Source organism: Lichenostomus cassidix, chromosome Z (assembly GCF_008360975.1).
Source record: "Lichenostomus cassidix isolate B80296 chromosome Z, HeHo_3.0, whole genome shotgun sequence".
Lineage (NCBI taxonomy): Eukaryota > Metazoa > Chordata > Aves > Passeriformes > Meliphagidae > Lichenostomus > Lichenostomus cassidix.
Window position 1 is genome coordinate 34,394,495 of NC_139511.1, and position 22,751 is coordinate 34,417,245.

Genomic DNA, 22,751 nt, shown 5'->3' on the forward strand with positions numbered 1-22,751 from the left:
ATATCACTTAGATTTTGTCTGAAGTTACAGATCCTTATGGAGCAAAAGTATAGTGGGTTTTCTAAAAACACAATGAATAAATGATAAAGTAGCAACAAATTCCCAGACAGACATTCTTGTATACACAAGCACCCATAAACTCACCACATACTACAAGTATACCTCAATACCTGCATCATCAGCACAGAAAAATTAACACAATGACCTTTACTTTGCCTCCACAAGTTTTAATAGCAGTGATAGGGTAGAAGCTTTCAACGCTCAGGCAATCAGCAGTAAAATGTGCCTTGTTATTTCTAATAAGCAAAATGATCCAAGATGGGGGACAATTAATTTTAATTTTTTAATCTGTTTCCTAAAATGTGCTAGAAGATTGCTAGTTCTATTGAGTTTACATTAGCCTCAAGTAAAGTAAGAAATCCCTTGAAATAATTACAGACAAATTTTCATCATTCCAAACCACTCGTGGCAGATACTTCTGTTCAAACTGTTCTGGGAAAATCATTGTTTGCCAGAAAATTCTGTAAATAATCAGACATACTATGCTTCAGTAAAACTTGTGACTATTTAATTGCCCACAGCTCCAGAACCTCCCAACTTGCAGCCTTAAATTAACTATCAGGAACAGAAGTCACCAGAGTGAAGGCAACATAAAAAACACATTTATACTTAGTTTTATGTAAAACATAACCAGCAAATTATTAACCATTCCCTGAACTCAGGAACTTGCTTGGCATCTCTAACACCTGTTACACGTGATACACTGTTTGCAAGTGCAGATGTACAGAACTGCATCATCCTCCCCCTCTCCTATCCAGTAAGTGAACCAAAGGCCAGCTGGTCTTTCTACCTGTGGGATCTAAAAAATGCACAAAGAAGTAAAAAGGGAATGACTTCACTTTCAACAGAATATGTACTTGAATAATGCTTTATTTATTTTTCCTCCTACTTTTTCACATAAAAGGCATTAGTGAAACTAATGGAACATTCAATCCAGTATTGTTGTGTGGGAATTAGCCCCGCTCTGTGCGGGTTTCAAAAGTTCTCAATCTTTGCTTGATGAACAGAGTTGAACCTGCAAAAGATTATCATCTTTGCTGGCCCAGCTCAATAGTTCACAAATAAAATCTTCTTCCATTGTTTGGGCCTTTAAAGCAATTGGAAAGAGACAGAGAACGTCTGACTAAAACTTTCTTAATTTTATTTAATTATGTGTTGCTCTACATGGTCCTGAAATTCTTCAGAGAAAGAAAAAGGCCAGAAAACATTTATATGATGCCATTACTAAAGGCATCATACATCAGTGGTTATGAAGTTTACACCCAAAAAGCACTAATTTTTAAATGCCAAGCCCCATGTTATATGGGTTGATTACAAGTAAGTAGTAATGATAACACTATACAGTCACTAAACCAGACATCAGCTGTTGATTGCAATTAACAATAGGCATAAGATTTCGTCTGAAAGGGAACCGCTAATAATCTGCATGCATGGGTGAAAAAAAAACCCACTGACAAAATCAGTAATAAATTAAAGAAAAATTAGATTAATGAAGTAAAAGGAAGTAGAAAATTACATACACATGTCATATCCAGAATGCAGAAACAAAATTTAAAAAGGCTCCCTTAACTCCAGTTACGAAGTTTAGTCTATCACTAAATACAATTAGGTTTCTGAAATTCACACCAACTTTCAGGATCAAGGAAAACTGTAGGACTGAGACTCTAATCATTCATAAATAAATAACCCAGAAAGCAAAAAAAGTTAAGCTCTCCAGAAACTTATTTCAGAAAACCCTGCAGGCTTAGTCTCTTTTTTTTAAGCTTATCAACAGTGAAGCTGCATAAAAGTAAAGCATTCTACTACAATTAAGCTGATTAAAATGTAGTAAGTTTCTTATTCGATCTGCTTCCCATGTAGGCAATATTACAACCAGATTAAATATTTGGCTAAAGGACTCACTGATATTTTTGCCCTTTGAAGAATTCCTTGTTTCTCTCTTGGTTCAAAAAATAAATTCCAAAATTTTAACACAAAAATGCAAAAAGAAATTTCTGAAATCTGGTATTAAGAACACACATTTTGGATGTTCTACTGAATAGCAATCAAGTTAATGACAGAATAAGAGAACTGACTCATGCCAAATGAGCTTACAACAGCTTCATTAAAAAACCAACCAACCAACCAACCAAAAAACCCAACACACCAAATATGGTTGTCAACGTAAACTTCCAGGTCTAATGACTAAGAACAAATTTATGTTTTGCTATACATACAAATGGTAGAGCAAAACTAATTCTGAAAACAAAAAAACTGGTCACTACTTCAACTTTATGCACACCTTAGTATGAGAACAATAAAGACACACATAGCACACTTTAAAAGACTTAAAGCTCATCTACTCTTCTCTCAAGCAACATGGATAAGCACAACCTCTTTTGTTTATTACTGAATTATGTGCCTACGCTAACATAAGACATGGCTCAATTTCAGTATTATTCTGTCCTTCCACTGTGGAATCATCATAAGCAGCTACCAGAGTTTAGCCAAACAGCTTTAAAAACAGTGGCAAAGTTTGCAATATACTTAATAACATGAAGATATTATTTATTATTATTTATTATTATTGCTACAATTCCTCCTATGACTTTGCACAATATACCAAGACTCTGAAGTCCAATGATTGCTTTTCAAAGTATCCTCTTACAGGCAATGCACAAATACTTGCTGATTTAACTTCATGTATGCTCTAACTCACAGCCTGATTATTTGATACTTACATGGTCCTCCATGCCTTTTTGAAAAATCTGAAGAAGACATCTATCTAGTACTTATTCAAAGTCACGATAACCTTCTCTGCATCACTCTATGCAAAAGTAGATCTTAACCCACTACTAATCATTCAGTCTACTGAAAATAACCTTGCATTTAACCACAGGGCAAGAACCCACACAGACACCACAATAACAAGTTGTCACAGGCTTGTGTAATTGCCTGAAGTTGCACACTTTTGCATCATGGCAAACATGAACCAGGTTAGCTTCTTGGTTCATGATCACAAGGCTGGAAAACCTCTCTACAAGGTCAGGTTGACATGTGGGGTTGTTCTTCCTGGAAAAGAGAGGGCTTTGGGAGAACCTTAGAGTGGCCTTTCAGTACCTGAAGAGGACCTACAAGAATACTTTTTTACCAAGGCAAGTAGCAACAGACTAGAGGAAGTGCCTTCGAAAGTAAGAGAGAATAGGTTTAGATTAGGTATAAGCAAGAAACTCTTTTCAGATGGTGAGGCACTGGAGCAGGTTGTCCAGAGAAGCTCTGGAAGTGTTCAAGGCCAGGCTAAATGAATTTTTTTTTTAATAAAAACAAAACAAAACAAAACACACATGCACAAAAATAATAGCTGCTCGAGATACGACAGCAGCACTGTACAATCACTGTGGCACCACTGTGCTACAGCACTGCTACAACTTTGTGGTAAATGCAATTATTTTGTTGTTAGTCATACTCACAGAGTTGACCCAAATCATTTATTACAACTCTTAGCAAGTTTATTCAATTTGGTTTGGCAACTGAAATTGAATTTGAATTCAATTTGATTTACAACAGGTCTCTGAAAACTATAGAGGGAAATGTCCACTTGAAAAAGTCAGGCACTTCTCCGTTCTTTGCTCACGTCTCCTCATAAAGTATACTTAGGTCAGTCTTTACTATAAGACTCGGTTTAATTTCTATTGCACTAGTCAGAGAAGCACTGCTCCAGAGCCAAAAGGATCACTCACCCATTCTGGAAGAGCAAGCCTAAGGCAACATACCTACCCTTGCTGTTAGAAGGTAATGGAGTGGTAGGTTACTGCACTTGTAAGTCTGTTAGGTTGATTAACCACGGCAAATCAAACTCTTGGGTTTACATCTCTTTAAAAGGCTGGCTGATCTTTGTAACTGGCATTTTAAGTGCGTAACAACCAGGTCTCAACAATCCGGGCTAGCGGTGCTGCTACACACATCTTCAAATATTGAGGGAACATAAGCAGCATATAATTTTTAAGGACAGGGGGATGATCTGTCATTTGATGGACCACTTGCAAGCTTTTTAGTCTGTGCATCCTAAGTACCAAATTATTCTTTGATGTGTTTTTGAGTACCCTGAGAAGATGCCACTGCAACACTAAATAAAACCTAGGCATAAAAAAAAAATCCTAAATCAAATGTAAGAATTTGTGACATCAAATAGTTTTGCAAGACCAATTTTGCTGATATACTTGAAACTTTTTTTTCTCTCTAATGCAGCATGCCTCTATAACTTTATTAATAAAGGCCCACAGTAAATATTTTGTTCCTGCATTCAAAGGTGACAGTTCATGCTTTAGACATTATTCTTACCAATTATGTCCAAATTCTGCAGAGTAAGCCAAGCAATTAATGTATCAATACTTAATACTTGTGCAATACAGCAACCACCTACCAGTAACAAAGCACATAAACATTTCAAATTCTTATTAGGAAAAGCTATCATTCCCAGCATTGATTAGAAAGTCAAAATGTAACTGTTATGAACCCCAACCTAAGTAACCAGTAAGGGTATTGACAAATAAGTAGTCATTCAGGGAGGGAGGAAGGCAGGGAAGGAAGGAAAGGAAAAGGAAGGAAAAAAAAAGAAGAAAAAAAAGGAACAAAAAAAAAAAGCAGGACCACAAAACACTGAAAAGGAATGAGGTTATAAAATAGTCACCCACATTAGCTTTCTATACAACCAAAACTATTACAAGATCTGCTGCAACTTTATTTATTCATAGATTTGAGACATATGCATCTAAACTTCTCCCATAACCAACATCACAGTAGCTACAGCCATAAGAGACAGTGTTTAATGAGTTAGATATTAAATTTGGTTTGCACTGGACACAAACACTGATTGCCTCTATTCCAATAAAAATTTCTCTTTCTTAAATCATCTGACAGTAGGAAGAGGAATTAGAGTGAAATTATTGATAAACTATGGCCTCTTCTACTCAGAAGAAAATGGACAATTTTATTAGGAATTACTGCAAGGAAGGAGCAAGCAATAGCATTTTTGCAAACTGAAGCACATTCACACTGATGGAGATACCAACTCATATTCCAAGCATAGACAAATTTCTCACTACACATCTGGTTTTAAGAAAAGTTTATAGACCTAATTAGACAATTTCAAATCAGTAACTTTTTTCATCCTATCTTTGCAATGATCGGGAGAGAAAAATGAAAAAACAAATCTGAAAAAAGGATTCATGGGAAAATTATCTCTTGTCTTTAATATGCAGCTTAAAAAAGCTGAGCAGCTAGTCATAAGCTGGGTTTGTCTTACCTATTTTCTTCACCTATTCAGCCATCTTATTTTCTATTAAACCGGTTCTCAAATGCATTTACATTACTGTTTACCATGGAAACGTAAACCACTTAAGTGAAAACACTGTTAAGTGTTAAAGCACTGAAACAGTTTGTCAACAGTTTGTAACAGCACTCAAGTGCTGTTAAGAATGGCAGGTCTTTTGTCATGGCTATTAACTAAGAATGAGATCTCAGCTTTCCAGATCAACTACAGTATATTCACCCACTGTCTAAAAATCTTGGCCTAAAGAGATTATCACCTTTAAATGGTGAATAGCTGCAAGAGATGTCGAAGTTGCAAATCTGCATAACAGCAAGTCACTGAAAACAAAACTCAGCATTACATGAGCTCTGCTGCAGCTAACTACACTGGTTTCTACAAATTTGGAGCGTCAGTAAAAGAACCAAAACTGTTACTTTAAAAGAATAGGAGAGAAATTAGCTGTAGAAAAATTCTATCATCTATTTGCAATATTAATTTAAATACTGCAGTCAGCACAGGATTCATCAGCAAATACAATGATAACTTACCAAACTGCCAATCATACACTCTTCTCTAAGGATGAGAAGAATCAGCATTGTGATATAACATGGTATCTTCTTTGCTTGCATACAGATTTTTCACATTTTAGGTGAAAAAACACAACACATCCTGAATAGGGGGGTGTGTGTGTGTGTGTGTGTGTGTGTGTGTTGGTGAGGAGCAAGACAACAGAGAGAGAAGATCAACTGTGAAAACAGCGGCTCCCTAAAAGCTGCAGATATGTAAGAACACAATCTTGATACCATTTGTACTTTGCACAAAAACACAGAAGACAAAAGCACAAAATATTAATTCTGATTCTTGTCTGGTATCTGCATACTCAAGAAACTGATTAGTAGATCCTAAAGTATTTAAGAAGATGACAAACTGTTTCAGTTACTCTGGAAAGTCATTTACCAGACTGTGAAAAAATGCACTTTAAGACAACATCTGCATGTGTTTGAGTATAGCTGACTTAAAACACTACATTGTCCTCATTCTCTAGTTGCAGAAAGGTAGCAAAATAATGGCAAGAAAGAAGTCAAGGCTTCCGGAATGACAATCACCTTGGAATTACTTGTTCCCTACCATTCCATGTCTGACCCACAGTAAATGCACTTTCCTTTCTTAAACTTCGATGGGAAGCAGTATTCAAAAATGCTGCTCTGAAGCCACTCCACCGTGCATGCAGCACAAATGGAAATGAAAGAAGAAAGTAAATTAATTATGATAGAACTTGAAGGCAGAACTTTGGCTGCAGGTAACTGAAGTGTTTTTTTTTTTTTTTCCACTTTATACAATCTTATTTTCTCTCCAGAAAATTTTGTATCTGACCTGAATTAGATTCACCAACATTTACATGTATTTCCTTAGATTTGCCATCAACCTGGCTATTGACAATAACAATAGCAATCCTTCCAAAAATCACAGATCCCTCCTCCCTTTTGAAAATGCACATGCTTATTTGCAGAGGACTAAATTGTCTTGTGGTTCTTGAAACAAGGTTGCGTCTAGTCAACAGAAAAGGGGAAAAATAAAAATTGAAGAAGGGAAAAGTGAAGTATCTTCCAGCAAACAGGAGCTCAGGAAGCAGGATATCCTTCCTCATAAAAGCACGTGATGCTTTCTAGAAGTCTGTCCTACAGATAATCCAAGTACACACAAGAACAACCACACCTCTGTCTTTTACGCTGATGTCAGCTTCATACTGCACCACCCCCACCCAAATATAAAGTCTCCTAGAAATATGGTTAGAGGCTTAAGTACAACTGAAAACTAAGACATTTACTCACACCTTTCCTTCTTGAATTAAATCACTGTTCCTTCTTGAATTAAATTATACCTAAGAGAAAAATAAAAATCCTGCATCAAACAAATCTAAGTAAATTTGATTCTTCAAGTCTCTAGCCTAAAACTATCTGTAATGCAATGCCTATTTCACCCTGGTTAGCCAGCAAGGTTACAGAATTTGACAATGTACTTTCCATCCACTGTTAATACAGCCACATATCCTTAGTGGCATGAAGTAACATTATCCTGTTTCATCTCTTTCCATACAAGTCACGGCTGTGGCAACACAGATCTTTTCCCATGCGAACTTTTCTCTTCTTCTTCTATGTTTTATAAATAAAGCTTTTATGTTATTGAAACGGCCTTTTGGATACAGGCAGTTCACACCTGGACCAATCAGTCCCTGGGGGAGGATGAAATTGGTCCAATACGAACAGCCCTCTGATGTCTACAGAAATTGTTAATAAATAATAAAATCAGACCTTTTCTAGCACTGGACAGGTCTCGACTCCTCTCTCTGCTAGCAGTCCAACAGCGACACACGGGTGTGTAAACACAGGTATAACTGAAGGCAGGAGTGAAACTCCCTGCATCTCAAACAGATAGGAAAATCTGCTTACCCTCTTGTCTTTTGTCAGGCACCTAACAAAACATATGCTGTACTGACAAAATGGAGGGGCAGAAGACAGATATGTAATTCACCTGAGATGTACTCCTGCAGACTAGGAACTGAAAGAGATTTCTGTGCTTATTCACTTCTCCCTTCAGCACTGAGAAGAGATGACCCAGAGGCCAGCTGCTCTCCTTATCAACATAAAACTAAGAATATGCAACAATCTGTGGTTTCTAAGTATTTTAAACAGCTGCATATCCCTTAACCCTAAAAGTACTCAGGAACAGATTTACACGAAGTCACATCAAAGTCAGAATCTACTGTTAAGCTGCTTTTGGAGGATGCTTGTCAGAGCATAGAATCTGGCCTATCATATCTCACAAAATCTCAGCATCATGATATCTCATTTGCAGTTCCATGGACAGTAAAACAACGATGAGTTTGTATGCCATCATTCCCCATTAAGGCAAAGAACTTCTGAAGCAGATTTCTGAAGAAAAAATTACATCCATTCAACAAAGCTCTCTGCAAATGGAACATTGTGAGAAAGAAGTAGTAAATTCATCTCTAACATGCTTGACCTCATTCTAGTTTCACTGTGATGTTTAGCTCATTGTCCAAAGCATACATGGTTATCAAACATGGCAGGAAAGCAACTGTCCAGAATCAGTCAGTTAACTCTTTTCCAGGTACAATTTTATGAGTTATACAACCTCCATATTTGAAGTATTATTTTTACTAATTTTTATCATTCCTAAAAAACTGAAGAAAAATAGGGTAATCTGCAGACATTTCTAAGTCCACAATTAAAACCAGAAATAAGTTACAGACATTCAGCAGAACACACATAATACTTCCCAGTTCATTACAGGTACCTAACCTTTGTCTACTAGAAGAACACTTAGCATAGCTCTAGACTTTAGCAAACATTGTTTGTCAAGGTACCTAGAAAAGTTTATCAACAAAACTTTACAGAATTTTCACTAGGGAACTATTCTAGAACATGAGTTTTCTTGTGCTACTTGGCTCATGAAACACTGAATGTAGAAAGCTGAAAATTTCCCTATTTAAAAATCTCAGCTGAAACCACAAGATAATAAAATATACTGGACTTGAGCTGCTTTGGTTTCCATACTGAGAAAGATTTCCATGTAGGAAACATAAATACTAAATTAGAAAAACTTGAAAGAGTTCTAAAACAAATAATTATTTTAATAAATCAAATAAATCAAAAGTCTGACAATCTAATGAATCTTTCAGTCCTTATCCACCTAGGGTAAAGAAAGTCTAGCAAAGTTCTCTTTTACATTTAATTTGGAGTAAAAGAAGTTCAGGGTGAAAATAGTTGGGAGGCTGGGTTTCACGTGTTGGTTTTGTTGTATATGTCTCTTTTTTTTTTTTTTTTTTTTTTTTGGAAGTCTATGTTGGTGACATTTTACAGACCTCAGCATGGTGGCATAGACCAGCTAGAACAACTTACTATACCACAAAGCAGTAACTAATGGATACAATTCCATTTTGTTCAAAATACCACATTAAATGGAAGCTCTGAAGTTCAGCACCCATTCTGTGTAAGTCAAGTATTTAATAAATCACTGAAATCCACAGAACTGCTTTTGAAATAAGCACCTACTCTCACCAGTATTTGTAGGTGCAGAACGTGAATACCGTATTGGAATATTCCCCAATAACATTAAAAAATCCCACAAAAAACCCCAATCAGCCAAAAAAAACCCCAACCTAATCAAAGAGATAATCAGGTCCTAGAGATGTACAGTCTTACCAAAAAGACTATAAAAATCTACTAGCAAGTGGTTATATTATACAGTCAATAACACTTATTCTATAAGCACTTCTCAAAAAAATTCATCAAAATATTTCGACAACATCTCAACCACAATGCAATAACTGCAACAATTAAAATATGATTAGATAACAGTTACAGCTAGTACACACCACAGGTAATCACAACTATTTCTATACATTTCATTTTGAGGAACCATTACAATAGTAAAGTTTCCAAGCCAGTCATCCAAGACCTCACATAACATAGATTTACAGCAGTTTCACAACATACTTTATAGGAAAGAAATAAAAAAATATAACCTGGCTTTGTAGAACGATCCTCCACAAACTAACAGCCAAATCCATTCATCTCCTGAATTATGTATGCCATTAGCAAATTCACATTTGACTCTGTAACAGAAAGTTAACTTCAACCTCTACATGGTGAATACAGCAAATTATTTCACCATTGTTTGAAATGGATCAGTGATAAGGTCCCTCTGTCTCTAGAATCAACTGTTCATAGCTAAATACAGACCAGTTAACTGAACTGTTTTAAAGATCTCAATATATATTCATGTCAGAGATGTAGATGGAAGCAGCCTACGTATTCAAAAACCAAAGCCATATTCCCCATTCTTTTAAGGCAGGTGGCATGATGAGATCTAGACAGCATCTAGGCAGCAAATGGGACATATCTAGTTATACAGGAAGTACTCATTAAGAAAACCAGTGTCAAGAAAGATCACCATTCACCCTTCCCTCATAAAACCACTGACCTCTGAAGAGTAATAAGAGACAGAACACGAGAAAAACAACAAACCAAAAAATGTTCTCACACCTGCCATGAGAAACAAGCTATCTAACCATACAACAGGAAACAACTTTCTGTAAGAGCATTCTCTGTTTTGGTTCAGCTTCAATGAACAGCTTTCGAAGATGGTTTCCTAAACCACTTTGTTGAATCAGTTTTAGTCACCTATGAAAACATATTCTCATGCCATACCATCAAGAAGTCAAGTTTGATCTTTCTATTACCTCGCGAAAGAAAGGCAAGCGGACAAGAAAAGACAAAATGGAATGACAAGTCTACTGCAAAATCCTTCATTCTTAGGCAAGGAAAAAAAGTTTTAAAATGGTGTTTTGCTTCAGTAAATAGAATCCTTCTAAAAATTTTTCATTTGTCAAACATTAAGCAAATTATGCACTACATTAACACATGCTTTACAACAGTTCTTCCATCAGCTAGGTTTACAGATCTGAATATGTCAAAGAGTGCAGAGCCTGGAAACAGATAGCAAGGAAAGATACTGGGTAGCAAGAGGGTGAAAGAATACTCAGACTGAGAAAATATGAAGTACCGAAGAATAAGATGTACTAAGAGTGTTTATTACTTTTAGGACTGTATCCTACTTGGTAATTTCATATACATTTAGAACTACACTGAGTCATGATTTGATTAAAAACGCATTAAAAAGCATGCCTGGTTAAAATAAATGGTTAATTTCTAACTTCTTCCAGCAAGCTGATCACTGAGACTGCCTTTCTTGCCGTCTTCTTCTTCAGTCTCATTTGCCAAAGAGTTTTCGAAAAGAAGATTTTACTAATATCAGGTTTTTAATTTGGCTGAACACAGCCTAGCTCACAATGGCAAAAACACTGGAGTGTCTTCACTTAGTGAAGATGGAGAGATATGGCAAGTTATTCAACTACATCTGCTCCTTTTGGGATATAAAGGCCCACAATATAGATTTTTGACTAAATCAACAAAATCAAGACAGAAAGAAAAATCTTCTGAGTGTCAAAGAAAATAATACAATGACAAGCAAAAGTAAAGACACTAAACTTCACAAAGATAATGAAATAGAGACAAATTTTACAGAATAAAATTCAGCTCTAGCAACAAAACTCCAGTGTACTAGAGTTAAATGTGACTACGTTTAAGTGATCCATTATTTAAACAGATGTGTTGTGGATAGCTTTTTTTAATTTTGTTTATTTTGCTCTTCAGCCTAAGAATTGGCTTAGGTATCCAAAGGCCTATTCTGAGGGAGGAGCTGCTTATTTCAATGCATTTCACATTTTTAGTAAGTAAGCATAATTTCAAAATCCAGTAGTTATCACAAGGAATGACAAATTAACTACAACTGGTAAACTATTATAGTTTAGGCAATATTGCCTTTAGACTGAAAACTGTGGGGGGAAAAAAAAAGTAACTGCTGCAGGAATCTACTGATGTATCAGGCTACAGGCTTTTGCTTGGACTTTTCCATCGAGAAGTAACACAGTTGGCTCAGAAGCCATGACGTAGACACACATTCCAAAATGATCTTGTAACTCGGATGACTCCTCTTAAGGTTTATGTTGTGGCAAACTGTTTCTATATATTATTTTCTCCACAATCGATGCTTAATAATGGGGATGGAAAAAGTAACAGAAAGAAGTATTAATATATTATATTTAATTCCTATATTGAAGTGTAGTATTTATTTCTATCTCAATAAAAGCTGTATGATTATGCCACTCCAATGCTTCTCCACTAGAAGCTTCTAAAGCAAAGTAGATGACGACGTCATACCTAGGACATTTGCTACTTAAGAGCAGTGCTCAGAAACTATGCCTATCCATGTGTATAAAGACCACGTCTTCAAGTATGATCCTTGACAAATTAAACATTTACTGAGAATTACAGTAACAGGTTTCAAAAGCAAATATAATAGAAAGTATCATGTCTTCACATCTTCAGCATGCACCCTGAAGTTTAAAGCTAGAAATAAAACCGTTCCATGGCAGATCACTTTAGATACGCTTGAACTACCTTCAAGTGTTTCGGTTTTACGTCACAAGAAGCAAAAAAATAAGCCATATTTATCAAAGCCAGAAGGGGGTGCTCTGAATAACTGAGGTGGAGGGTACTGAACTGAGCATTTTCCTTGCACTAGTAAAGAGGTCAAAAGCATGCTGTCTTGTTTTCATTTGGGAGCTCACTTAACTTCACATTGCCATGCCGTTTTCACAAAAACACCAAACAAATAAACAAACAATAAAAACAACAAAAACCAAAATTAAAAATCTGAAAGCACACATTTTAGGAAAAAGGAAATGCTTCAGTTTGTGCTTTTGTCACCATAAGGGCAAAATAATCTGTGACAGAAAACTAGCAACACAAAGACCTGGCAAGTATAAATTCCAGTTTTGTATTCCATGGTCTGCAAGCTGTTTAAGATAGTAACAGGGAATGCAAAAAATCCAAAACGCCTGTGCTACGGGTTTTACCTACACAATGCCTATACCGACATAACTAGCTCAGATCTTTTTAATGTGGCTGTACAGAGTTGATCCCTTATACCGAATTATGTCCTGAAATGAAAGAAAAGGCCCTAGATCATTCTACCAAGTGTAACACAGTATTTCATCTCTGCCAGCACTTTGGTGCATCAGCCTCCCCCCACACAAAACGAGAAAAAGATACGCACATTCCAGTCAAGCCTCTCTCAGCGGGGCTCACCCAGTTCCCCCCCCCTTCCCTCCCTCCCTCGCCCCAGGCCTTCCCAGGTTCCCAAATCACCTCTGATTTTAGGTTTCATTTTGTTGTAAACAGCAAAACGAAAGGCGAAAGCTTCTAAAACGAGGATCCTTACCCTTGAAATCCCGCCATGCGCGCAAATAAGGAGGGTGAATTGTTTTTCCTTTTTTTTTTTTTTTTGGATGGGCGATGAAGGGGGAGGGGGGAAGAAACAAAAGCCTGCTCGGAAGAGCGGCTAAGCAGCAGAGAGAGAGGGAGAAGGCGGAGACCCTGGTGGAGGAGCAGGGCGAGCGTCAGCCATGTTGTGTGTGTGTGTGTGTTGGTCCAGTATTTACAAACCTGCAGCTGCAGCAGCGCTGGGAGCCTGGGAGAGAGAGGGGAACGCAGGGAGGGAGAGGGAAGGGAGGAGGGAGGAAAGGAGCGAGGGAGGAGGGGAAAGCGGCACAGCAGACAAAGGATCGCAGCAGCGCAGAGCGAGCGCGGCGCGTACACACCGCGCCGGCGCTGTCTCCCGCGGCCCCGGCTCCCCCGCCACCCTCACGCCCCCCTCGTCCCGCTTTCCCGCCTCCACCTCCCCCGGGAAAGGCCTATCCGCCAGCAGCCCCTCGGCGGGCCCCAGCCCGCACACAATAGCTCCGCAGCGGGGAAAGGGGAGGGCACCGCTCCCCTCTGGGTGATGCGGCGCGGGGCCGTGCCGGGGGAGGGCGGCAGAGCCCCGGAGCCCGGAAGGAACGGGGTGGGGGTTGCCAAACAGCCGGGGCGCTTGCGGGGGAAGGGAGGGCAGAGACGGCAACGCCAGACCGGAGCCCCGCGGCCGCAATGCCGCCCGCGGCTTCCGGGCGGGGAGGGCGGGGGATCCACGATGTGAGCCCCGAGGGAGGCGAGGCGCGGTCGGGCTGGGAGCGCCGGTCCCCCCACAGCGACTCCCTCCGGCTCTGCCCGGTACTGGGCCGAGCCAGGCCAAGGGCGGCGCGACGGGCTGCGCTCCCCCCGTCCCCTCCCTCGCCCCGGTCTCTCACCTGCCGGCGGGGCGAACGCCCGGCGGTGCCAGCGCTGCCGCTCAGCGACTGCCCGGCCGGGCTGCTCAGCTTCTCTGCGGTGGCGGCAGCAGCGGCGGCGGGCACGGCCGCTCCCCTCGTCTCGCTTGTCCCCCTCCGCCGCCGCTGCCTCCTGCTCGCCTCTGCCACATTTGGATCCCCCTCTCCCTACGCCAGCTCCGCCGCCAGGATAGAGGCCTTCTCACCTTCCTGCCAAATAGTGAGCCACCCGCATCGCGCCGTTCAAAACACAGGGCCGGGCCCCGCCCTCCTCCCCCGCGCTGCCCCCCCTGCCGGCGCGCAGGCGCACTGCGCCGCTCCGACTGCGGCGGCCGCGCAGCGAGCCCCACCCGCGCCAGCGCGGCCCGGAGCGAGGCCTGAGGGGTGCGCTGCGAGCACAGCGTGTCCCGGCCGTGCCCCAGGGCAGCCTGCACCCTTCTGCTTGTACAGGCAATCCGAGAACCATCACGTAATGTCCTGTGCTGGAAGGGACACACAAGGATCGTCGAGTCCAGCTCCCGGCCTTGCACGGGACGTCCCCAGCAGTCACACCGTGTGCCTAACAACATTGTCCAAAAGCTTCTTGAGCTCTGTTAGGTTTGGTGCTGAAGAAGATCGAGAGTATAGTGCAGATCCAGAAGGCCAACTAGCATTTCGCCTGAGTGGGCTAGTATTTGTGATTAATACAAGCAAACAACTGCATTTCGAATGACATTGTCTTCTCATTTCAAAAGAGGCAACATTACTGGGAAAAGAAGAGTAGTTCCTTCAAAACTTTAAGGGTGTCCTGAAAAACATGTTCTTTTCATCTGTGCAATAGAGAAACGGAGAAAGGTGGGGCAAGCATTCAAAAATCCGTGTGGAACAAAAGCACTTAGCTACAAATTCTTGCCCGCTCTTGAAGGGCTGCGCTACATGCTCCTGGCAGACTGAGAAACAGTCCCTGAGGGAGCAGTAAATGGAAAACCTGACAGTAGTCAAGATTTGTTGACAGACCATAGATGAACATCATCTTTTCAACCATTAGCGTTAAATGCCGGGACATCTAGGAGAAAAGTACTAAGTTTCTTAATCCTGATGGCGATTATTTTCTAATTCATGAAGTGTTCACGATCTAGATGGAGTGGGACACAAGGAAGGAATTTGGTAAGCCATACCAGCAATATTCAGGTTGAAACTGTGTCTAAGGCATTATTCACAGGGAAAAAAAATTATAAAATCATTTGTAAATCTATTGAAGAAAATATGATACAGCGTCATCAAACCCTAGTCTGTCACTTTGGTGAATCATCCAAGCACAGACCTCCAAGATTCATTCATACTATCATCCTGACACCAAAATGGGAAACATCATTAAAATTGTTTTTTCAGACAAATAAATTTGTTTAATAATGAAAGCAGGTGAATAGCTGATCTGCTTTAACAAATCAAACTGGTACCTTTTTGTGAAGCAGGGCTTGGCAAGAAATTAAATCAGTTTGGGGAAAGGAAGGTTTGGTTCAAAGCATGGACATTTGGGATTTCTTAGTTCAACAGTAGCAAATGCACATGCTAAGATTCAAATTCCCAAGTCACGCTTAGAGATCACATCATTCATGAATTCTGAGTCCATGACAGCATATAAAATACAAGTGCATGAAGGTACAGACATACTTTGCTTTAAATTCTTCTTGGCAAAACAAGAGAAGAATTATATTTTTAGTTAGCCCTTTGTTGTTTTCACATCTCTTAATTTCTTCCAAGAGGGACTGTACCCCCAGTAATTCCTCTGACAAAAGAGTCCTTCAGAATGTGAGAGATTATTCATTTGCAATTTAAGGAAAGAAGTTTCTGAGAGAGAGAAAGAGAGTGAGAAATCATGAAGTATGAGACAAAGATTGGTAAAAATGAGGGTACAGGTTAATAATGCTATACCATCCAAGCAAGGTTGTAAAATCCATAACCAGCATTTCATATCACTGAGATATTACAAGACAGTTGTTGAGATAAGCAGTCACTGGTTAAATTTTCCTGAAATTAAAAGATGCATAGAATCATACAATAGTGTGGTTTGGAAAGGACCTTCAAACTCTAGTCCAGTGCCCCTGCAATGAGCAGGGACATATTCAACTAGATCAGGTTGCACAGAGCCCCATCCAATCTCGAGTGTTTCCAGGGATCAGGCATCTATAACCTCTCTGGGCAACCTGTGCCAGTGTTTCACCACACTCATTGTAAAAAATTGCTTCCTACCATCTCTAAATCCCCACTCATTTAGTTTGTAATCATTGCCAATTGTTCAACTGCTACAGACACTGCTAAAAACTCTGTCCCCATCTTTCTTAAAACCTTTGCTTAAGTACTAAAAGGGCACAGTGAGGTCTCCCTAGAGCCTTCTCTTCCTCAGACTGAACCATCCCAACTCTTTCAGCCTTCCTTCGTAGCAGAGGTGCTTTATCTGTTTGATCATTTCTGCATCCCTCCTCTGGACTCTCTCCAACAGATCCATGTCCTTCCTGTGCTGGGGACCCCAGAGCTGGATGCAGAGTTCCAGCTGGATGCTCTGCTCTGGTGGGTCTCACCAGAGCAGAGCAGAGAGGCACAATCCCCTCCTTGGCCCTGCTGCCCATGCTACTTTGGATGCAGCCCAGGACATGTTTGGTTCTCTGGGCTGTGAGTGCACATGGCTGGGTCATGTCCAGCCTCTCACCCACCAGCACCTCCAAATCCTTCTCAGAAGGGCTGCTCTCCATCTGTTCATCCCCCAGCCTGGACTGATACCAGGAGTGGCCCTAACCTAGGTGCAGCACCTTGCACTTGGTCTTGTTAAACCTTATGAGATTCACATGGGCCTGCTTGTCGAGCTTGTCCAGGTCGCTATGGTTGGTATTTTATCCCTTAGTTGTGTCAGCTGCACCACTCAGCTTGGTGTCTGCTGATTTGCTGAGAGTGCACTTGATCTCACTGTCTATGATATTGATGAAGACATTAGACAGTACAGCTCCCCCTACGTATCCCTGAAGGGCACCACTTGTCACCAATCTGGACCCTGAGCTGTTGAACACTATTCTCTGGATGCAAGCATCCCACCAATTCTTTATCTACCGAACAGTCTACCCATCAAATAATGCATGACTGTTCAGACAGAGAGAATGCTGAGATCAGAATATACGGTATGGGGCATATTCAATCATGGAAAGATATTACGTAACAGCTTTGCAGTAGTGGCAACAGAGTTTTTTCTGAAAGGATTCAATGGTACTAGGATGTGTTTGTTCTTTTGAGCTGTCACTGACTCTAGCAGGATGCTCTGCCTAAGTGAGGGTAAAACAACTCAAACTTTACCATATTTGTAAAAGTTACCAGTGATAGATGGAGAAGGGGCTTATGCTGCTTTTGGTGTTGAAGAACACTGAAACCAGCCTGAGTCCTTCATCCCAAAACTAAACATTCTGAGGATGTGAAAAACAATGTTCTGACAGCAACTGACATTGCTGAGGAGGCTGCAGGCAAAGATCATAATAAAGAAATTAGCAAATGATAATACTGTAGTTGATTTTAAGTTGAGGTAAAGGCTTCTGAGCTGACACAGCTGGCCTAGAAATATATGCCTGACACTCAATGACTTTATACTATGAAAGCCCAGTCCCACTTTTACAAGAGGGACTTGTAACATGCTCCTTCTTGGAGTGCATGTGGAGATTGCTCCCTTGAGTGGTGATGCCCCTCAGGGTTACTTTGCCCATGGTCATTGGTACAGATAAGTAACATCAATCTCTCTTTAATTGTTATTAAGCTAGCTGCAAAATTATTGATTTAACAAATAGTGCACTCTACTAGTAGTTACAGTTCTGATTGAAGTCTTTTAGGCTAATCACTATCATCGATTAAAATAACTGATTTACGTTCTTCATATAAATGTGTTTGGTTTGCCATCCTCAGTCTTGCATGACAAAGTCATATAAAGGTTCAATCACACCTATGCAATCCTTTAGACATAACTTGTTGATTAAGTCTCGGACTAGGATTGAATCCAGCTGCACCTAGTCTTCTCTCTGAGGAGGAATTCAGAAAGCCAGGGAGTCTTTTTCAACCCTCTGGTACAATGGGAAGGTCTCTCTGTTAAATTTTGTCTGAAGCTTCCTTTCAGACCACAGCATATAGGAACCCATTCCAGATACACTTCTTCATTTGAGATCCTTTTAAGTATCCTGGGAGCCAGACCAATTTGTGCACTGCTGATAACTCCAGTTACCATGCCCACACACGTTTTCTCATTGTACTACAGGGCTTGTTTCTCAGTTAATGGGCCACAGAACAAAAATGGGATGTGGCTCCTCTTTGAATGAAACAGTGTTTGAGTCCAACAAGGTCTTTGTCCTGAAGTCATCAGACCGGGAGCAAGAACTGCATTCAGTCCTGCACACACTGCTGATATTGTAGTTTTGTTATGCTGTTGGAGCGGAGAGGAGCAGTTTAAAAAGGAAACTGTAACTACTGTTAATCCTGGGCTGTGTCAGGTTTATTGTAGTTGTTTCCTTAGGAACAATGGGGGAGCCATTACTTTGGAAAACCCTCATAGCACAGGATCATCAGTGCTATCAATGCCATTCCTTGCCTCAGAGATCCGAGGTGTGATGATCCCCGGGGCATGGGAGATCACTTGATTGAGAAGCACTTGAAACTAACTGCCCATCAAGGCAATTTGTTCTTCCTTCTGAATTACTAAGAGCTCCTGCCTGACTATAGGCAGAGCAGTGCAAATTGACCTGTGTAACTCCTGCAGCTTTGGATTGGGTCTTCTGCTTCAGTCAGACTGTGAATCTGTGGATTCCTAGCACAAGCTTGGGAATCTTGTCCATTCAGGTTTTCTGAAGAGGTGTAGGTGGTCATGTCTGTACTGAGAAACCCAAGATTGTGCAGCTGCCTGACAACTAATTAGCATTTCATCCGACTAGGGAAAGTGTTTGTGAGCAGTACAGGCCCTCAGATGCTGACAAAAGCAAAAACAAATACTACATTTTGTGCTAAATAGTCTTCCTTGTGGAAGAGACAGCAGTAGTTCTTGAATTGCAGTAGGTCCTTCAGAAGGATTCCTTTAGAATTGTCTCCTTCTTGTCATCTATGAGCCAGAGAAACCAAAAAGAGGGTGGGGGAACATTTCAAAAATCTCTGCTAGATAAAGCACAGGTTCCAAGTTCTTCCTACAGTCCTGATGGCCTTGGTGAACTGTTTGTGCTCCTAGCTTTTCAGTTCCCCTAGGCTGAAAAGCCTTCCATTGGAGCTGGGCAAATATAATGATACAATGTGACTTTTTTGTTACAACAACATTCGACAAAGAAACTCCAGTGCCGGGAGACCCATATAACACTCTTCCATTGGCTTCCTGTATATTAAGAGTTACGAAGAGTTTGTTTTGAGGCCATTGTGACCTCAAAAAGCACTTTAATCCAATTATTAATATCCTGGCTTTTTACGAAATGTTGTACAAAACTTCTTAGAATTTTAGAATCCTATAAGTGCTGCCTAATTTCTCTGGAAACAGAATGGCTGAAATCTCCTACAAGCTTTGAAACCTGTAGGGATGCTTTGGGTAGGAAGCAGGTTTCCCCCCATACCAGAAACATCATCATTTGTAACTTAATCCTAACTTAAAAAGATTCAGCCTTAAGTCCCGAAGAAACAAATTGACTACTGACTTGATAGTGGAATAAAGAACCTTCGGATTCAAAGTGGGAAAACTTTCACTTTACATGAATTTGAAGGGGAAATAACATCTTGCCTCTGAGCCCAATTTTCAATACATGTCTTTATATGCTGGGATCAGTCAGCCTGTTGTTTTAATTTTCTTTAAGGGACTAAGGGGACTTAACTGCTTTATTAAAGGGTAACTTTAATTGGCTCCCTAGTAAATTTGTGTATTCCAACCAAATTGTTATAAAGATATTTGAAATTAAGCAAAACAGAGGCCACCTAGTGTGTTTACTGAATGACAGAGTTGCAACATTTGTGTAATATCATGTCTACAGGAACCAAATACCTGTCTTCTAACAGTTTAAGTACAACAGCAATAAGCTTGAAATATTGGTGATCTATGTTAAAACTTGCCTTTTTTAAAATTAAACTCTACATACATCAGAACATGGTGAATAAAGCTCAGCTTAAGGAGATTCTTCAACCTCTGCAGAACTGAAGCACAAGATCTATCAGAGGTTTCTATCCTGTGTTAACAGAGAGAGAGTGACTTCTGATCAATTTATTTAATTTCCAGGACCTGGCTTACAATGGCTCTGCTTAGAATTGAAACACATATAAAAAGTAAATAAAAAGAAATGTTCTGAATCAGAACTTCAATTTGAAGTAAAATCCAAAAATTAACTGAAGCTTTAGAGGCATGATAGAGAAGTTTTCGCATTGAAATTAATTATTTTTTTGTAGTTCAGTCTCAATTCATTATTACATTTTTCTTACTATTAGCAAAAATCTTCATTTTTACTGGTGTAGTTACATCTCTTTTATAAGGGAATGATCTATTACTATGTGTCAAGGAATGATAAACTACTGAAGGGGAAAAAGTCTAATAAATGTGCTTGGAGAGAAGAATCACAGACATTAACCTGACATTCTTTTAAAACAGATAAATATTTCTGTCGTCTAAGATGAGACCCTGCTTCAAAGACTTACTTTTGTCACATCAAGGGAGAATGCCAAATGGATCATACTGCCATTGCAGAAATTTAAACCCTTCTCCTCCCACTCTTCCTTACTCACTTTCACTCACCTATATACAAAAGAAGTAGTCGACAGCCTTTTGCTGGTCAAGGTGTTGCATTTTTTTCCCTTTATAATTTCCATATAGGTAGAGGAAGTAAATATGACAGAAAAGGAAGATACCTACTCTAAAATACACTTTTTCTTCATTATTTCCAATATACAGACTTTGACATATGAGAAGCTTGATGAACAATGTATTTTGCAAATATATGACAATCATTTCCATCCTGATAATTTTTGTTTTAAAGGAGGTACAGAAGCACTTGAGATACAGGTGCTCTCTGTGTAATGTTCTTTAAAGCTTTCCAGGGGAACCAAAAATAATATTTTTTAAAAAGTGCACAGCAGGAAGAAGAAGAAAGCAAACCACTGTGGCAAATATTGGAAAAAAAGGAGTGTCATCCCGACTTATTAACAGCTTTCAAAGAAGACAGGAAAAGTCTATTTTTTCAAAGATTTTTTTACTGAATGGGGAGGAAAAACTATGAAATACTGATCTATTTTTAAGAAAGGCAAATATATTTCTGTACAAAATAGAAAATACAGTGTAGATAGTCTTGTGTGATTTTGCTCCCAGTAGTGTTGGATTAATTAAGAAATCTTGTAAGGTATTTTCAAGTTGCATTATGTGCATATTTCATTCTGTTTCAATTTTTCATAGTATTTACATAACTTGTACTTCATATTTATTATTTTCATTTGTTAATTCACTTTTTATGTGTAATATCTTCATTACTTTTTTTTTTGCTTTAATTAGAGTCCTGTCACTTCCCAGTTCTGATGTGTTTGCTAATTCTTATGTATGGGTTTTATAAGAAGAAAAATAGGCTTTATTCTGCTCTATATTGATACTGAAGATAGAGTCTGTACAAAACTTGGTAGGATGAATATATTAGTGGTCTCAGCTGTGATGGTCTGGGGATACAAATTAGTCTGGTTTTATGGTGATACTTATCCTGTAGGCTTTGGGTAAGGTAATGAACATGAAAAGAAATAGCAACCTGTGGACTAATAAGTGCACTTAAACTCAGACGTAACACATCTACCATCATAAAACCAGCAATCATCTAAAACATATGCTTGCATAAAAGCCTCAATTACTTTATACTCACCTGCACTTGCAACAGAACCTGGAAAGAAATTTTTAAAAAAAGAGTAACACAAGGAAAAAGTAGTTTGAGTAGCTCAGCATGGTGAGAAAAATTTAGGAAAAACCTATATAGAGTTAGTGAAGAATAAAGTGATAACTCATACAGTTATTTTATACCACTCTGCTTTGAAAATCCCATAAGAATTTGTGAAATATATTTAAAGCAGTAACTTCATTTCCCCACAGCCCTGTGAGGCTCATTGGGATTCAGGCTTCCTGGAAACCATACAGCAAATAGAACCAAACTGCACCAGAACAATAGATAGAAGACTTACCCACAGAACTTCACAACTATTTTAATAGGTACCTTGTGGGAGTCCCGTCCGTGGGTGCCCAAACCACCCCGGAGTTCGGGGAAGGGAGAGACTGCGGGAGAGGGCGGGGCCCCGAGGGAACGCAGGTGCTGTCTGCAGGTCGGCGAAGCAAAACAGGAGATGCAGTCCAGATTGTCGGTGCTCCAAGAAGGGTTTATTAGGGTAAGGCGTCAGGGGAGTTGGAGGGGTCTCGGGGCATCGACAAAATGGCCCCGAGCCCTTCTGCCCCACAATTTTTATAGGGGGAGGGGGAAAGGGAAGGAGGAGATTCGGGGAGCAAATGGGGAAAGGGGGATTTTTGAGCGACAAATTATATATCCAAGGAAATAACAGTACTATAAAAAGAAAACCAACCAAATATCTGCTTTACACCGAACAAAGGGGAACATTCTA

The 22,751-nt window shown here is 39.7% G+C and overlaps 2 protein-coding genes across 5 annotated transcripts in view; one reads left to right on the plus strand and one right to left on the minus strand.

Annotated features, from left to right (window-relative positions):
* SPIN1 (spindlin 1) overlaps positions 1-14,414 on the minus strand; it is a 56,622-nt gene extending 42,208 nt beyond the window's left edge. Inside the window, exon 1 of one of the 4 annotated variants that reach the window (XM_085041772.1) lies at positions 14,348-14,414. The gene's annotated coding sequence lies outside the window, so the exon portion shown is untranslated. The other 3 variants (XM_085041770.1, XM_085041774.1, XM_085041771.1) reach the window with 3 other exon arrangements.
* Positions 13,680-22,354, plus strand: LOC146424690 (uncharacterized). Its single transcript, XM_085041769.1, has 2 exons — positions 13,680-15,287; positions 22,231-22,354. Exon 1 carries the CDS (start codon positions 13,924-13,926, stop codon positions 14,851-14,853), a length of 930 nt encoding a protein of 309 aa, XP_084897895.1. The 5' UTR covers positions 13,680-13,923; the 3' UTR covers positions 14,854-15,287; positions 22,231-22,354.
* Positions 22,355-22,751: the final 397 nt, after the last annotated feature.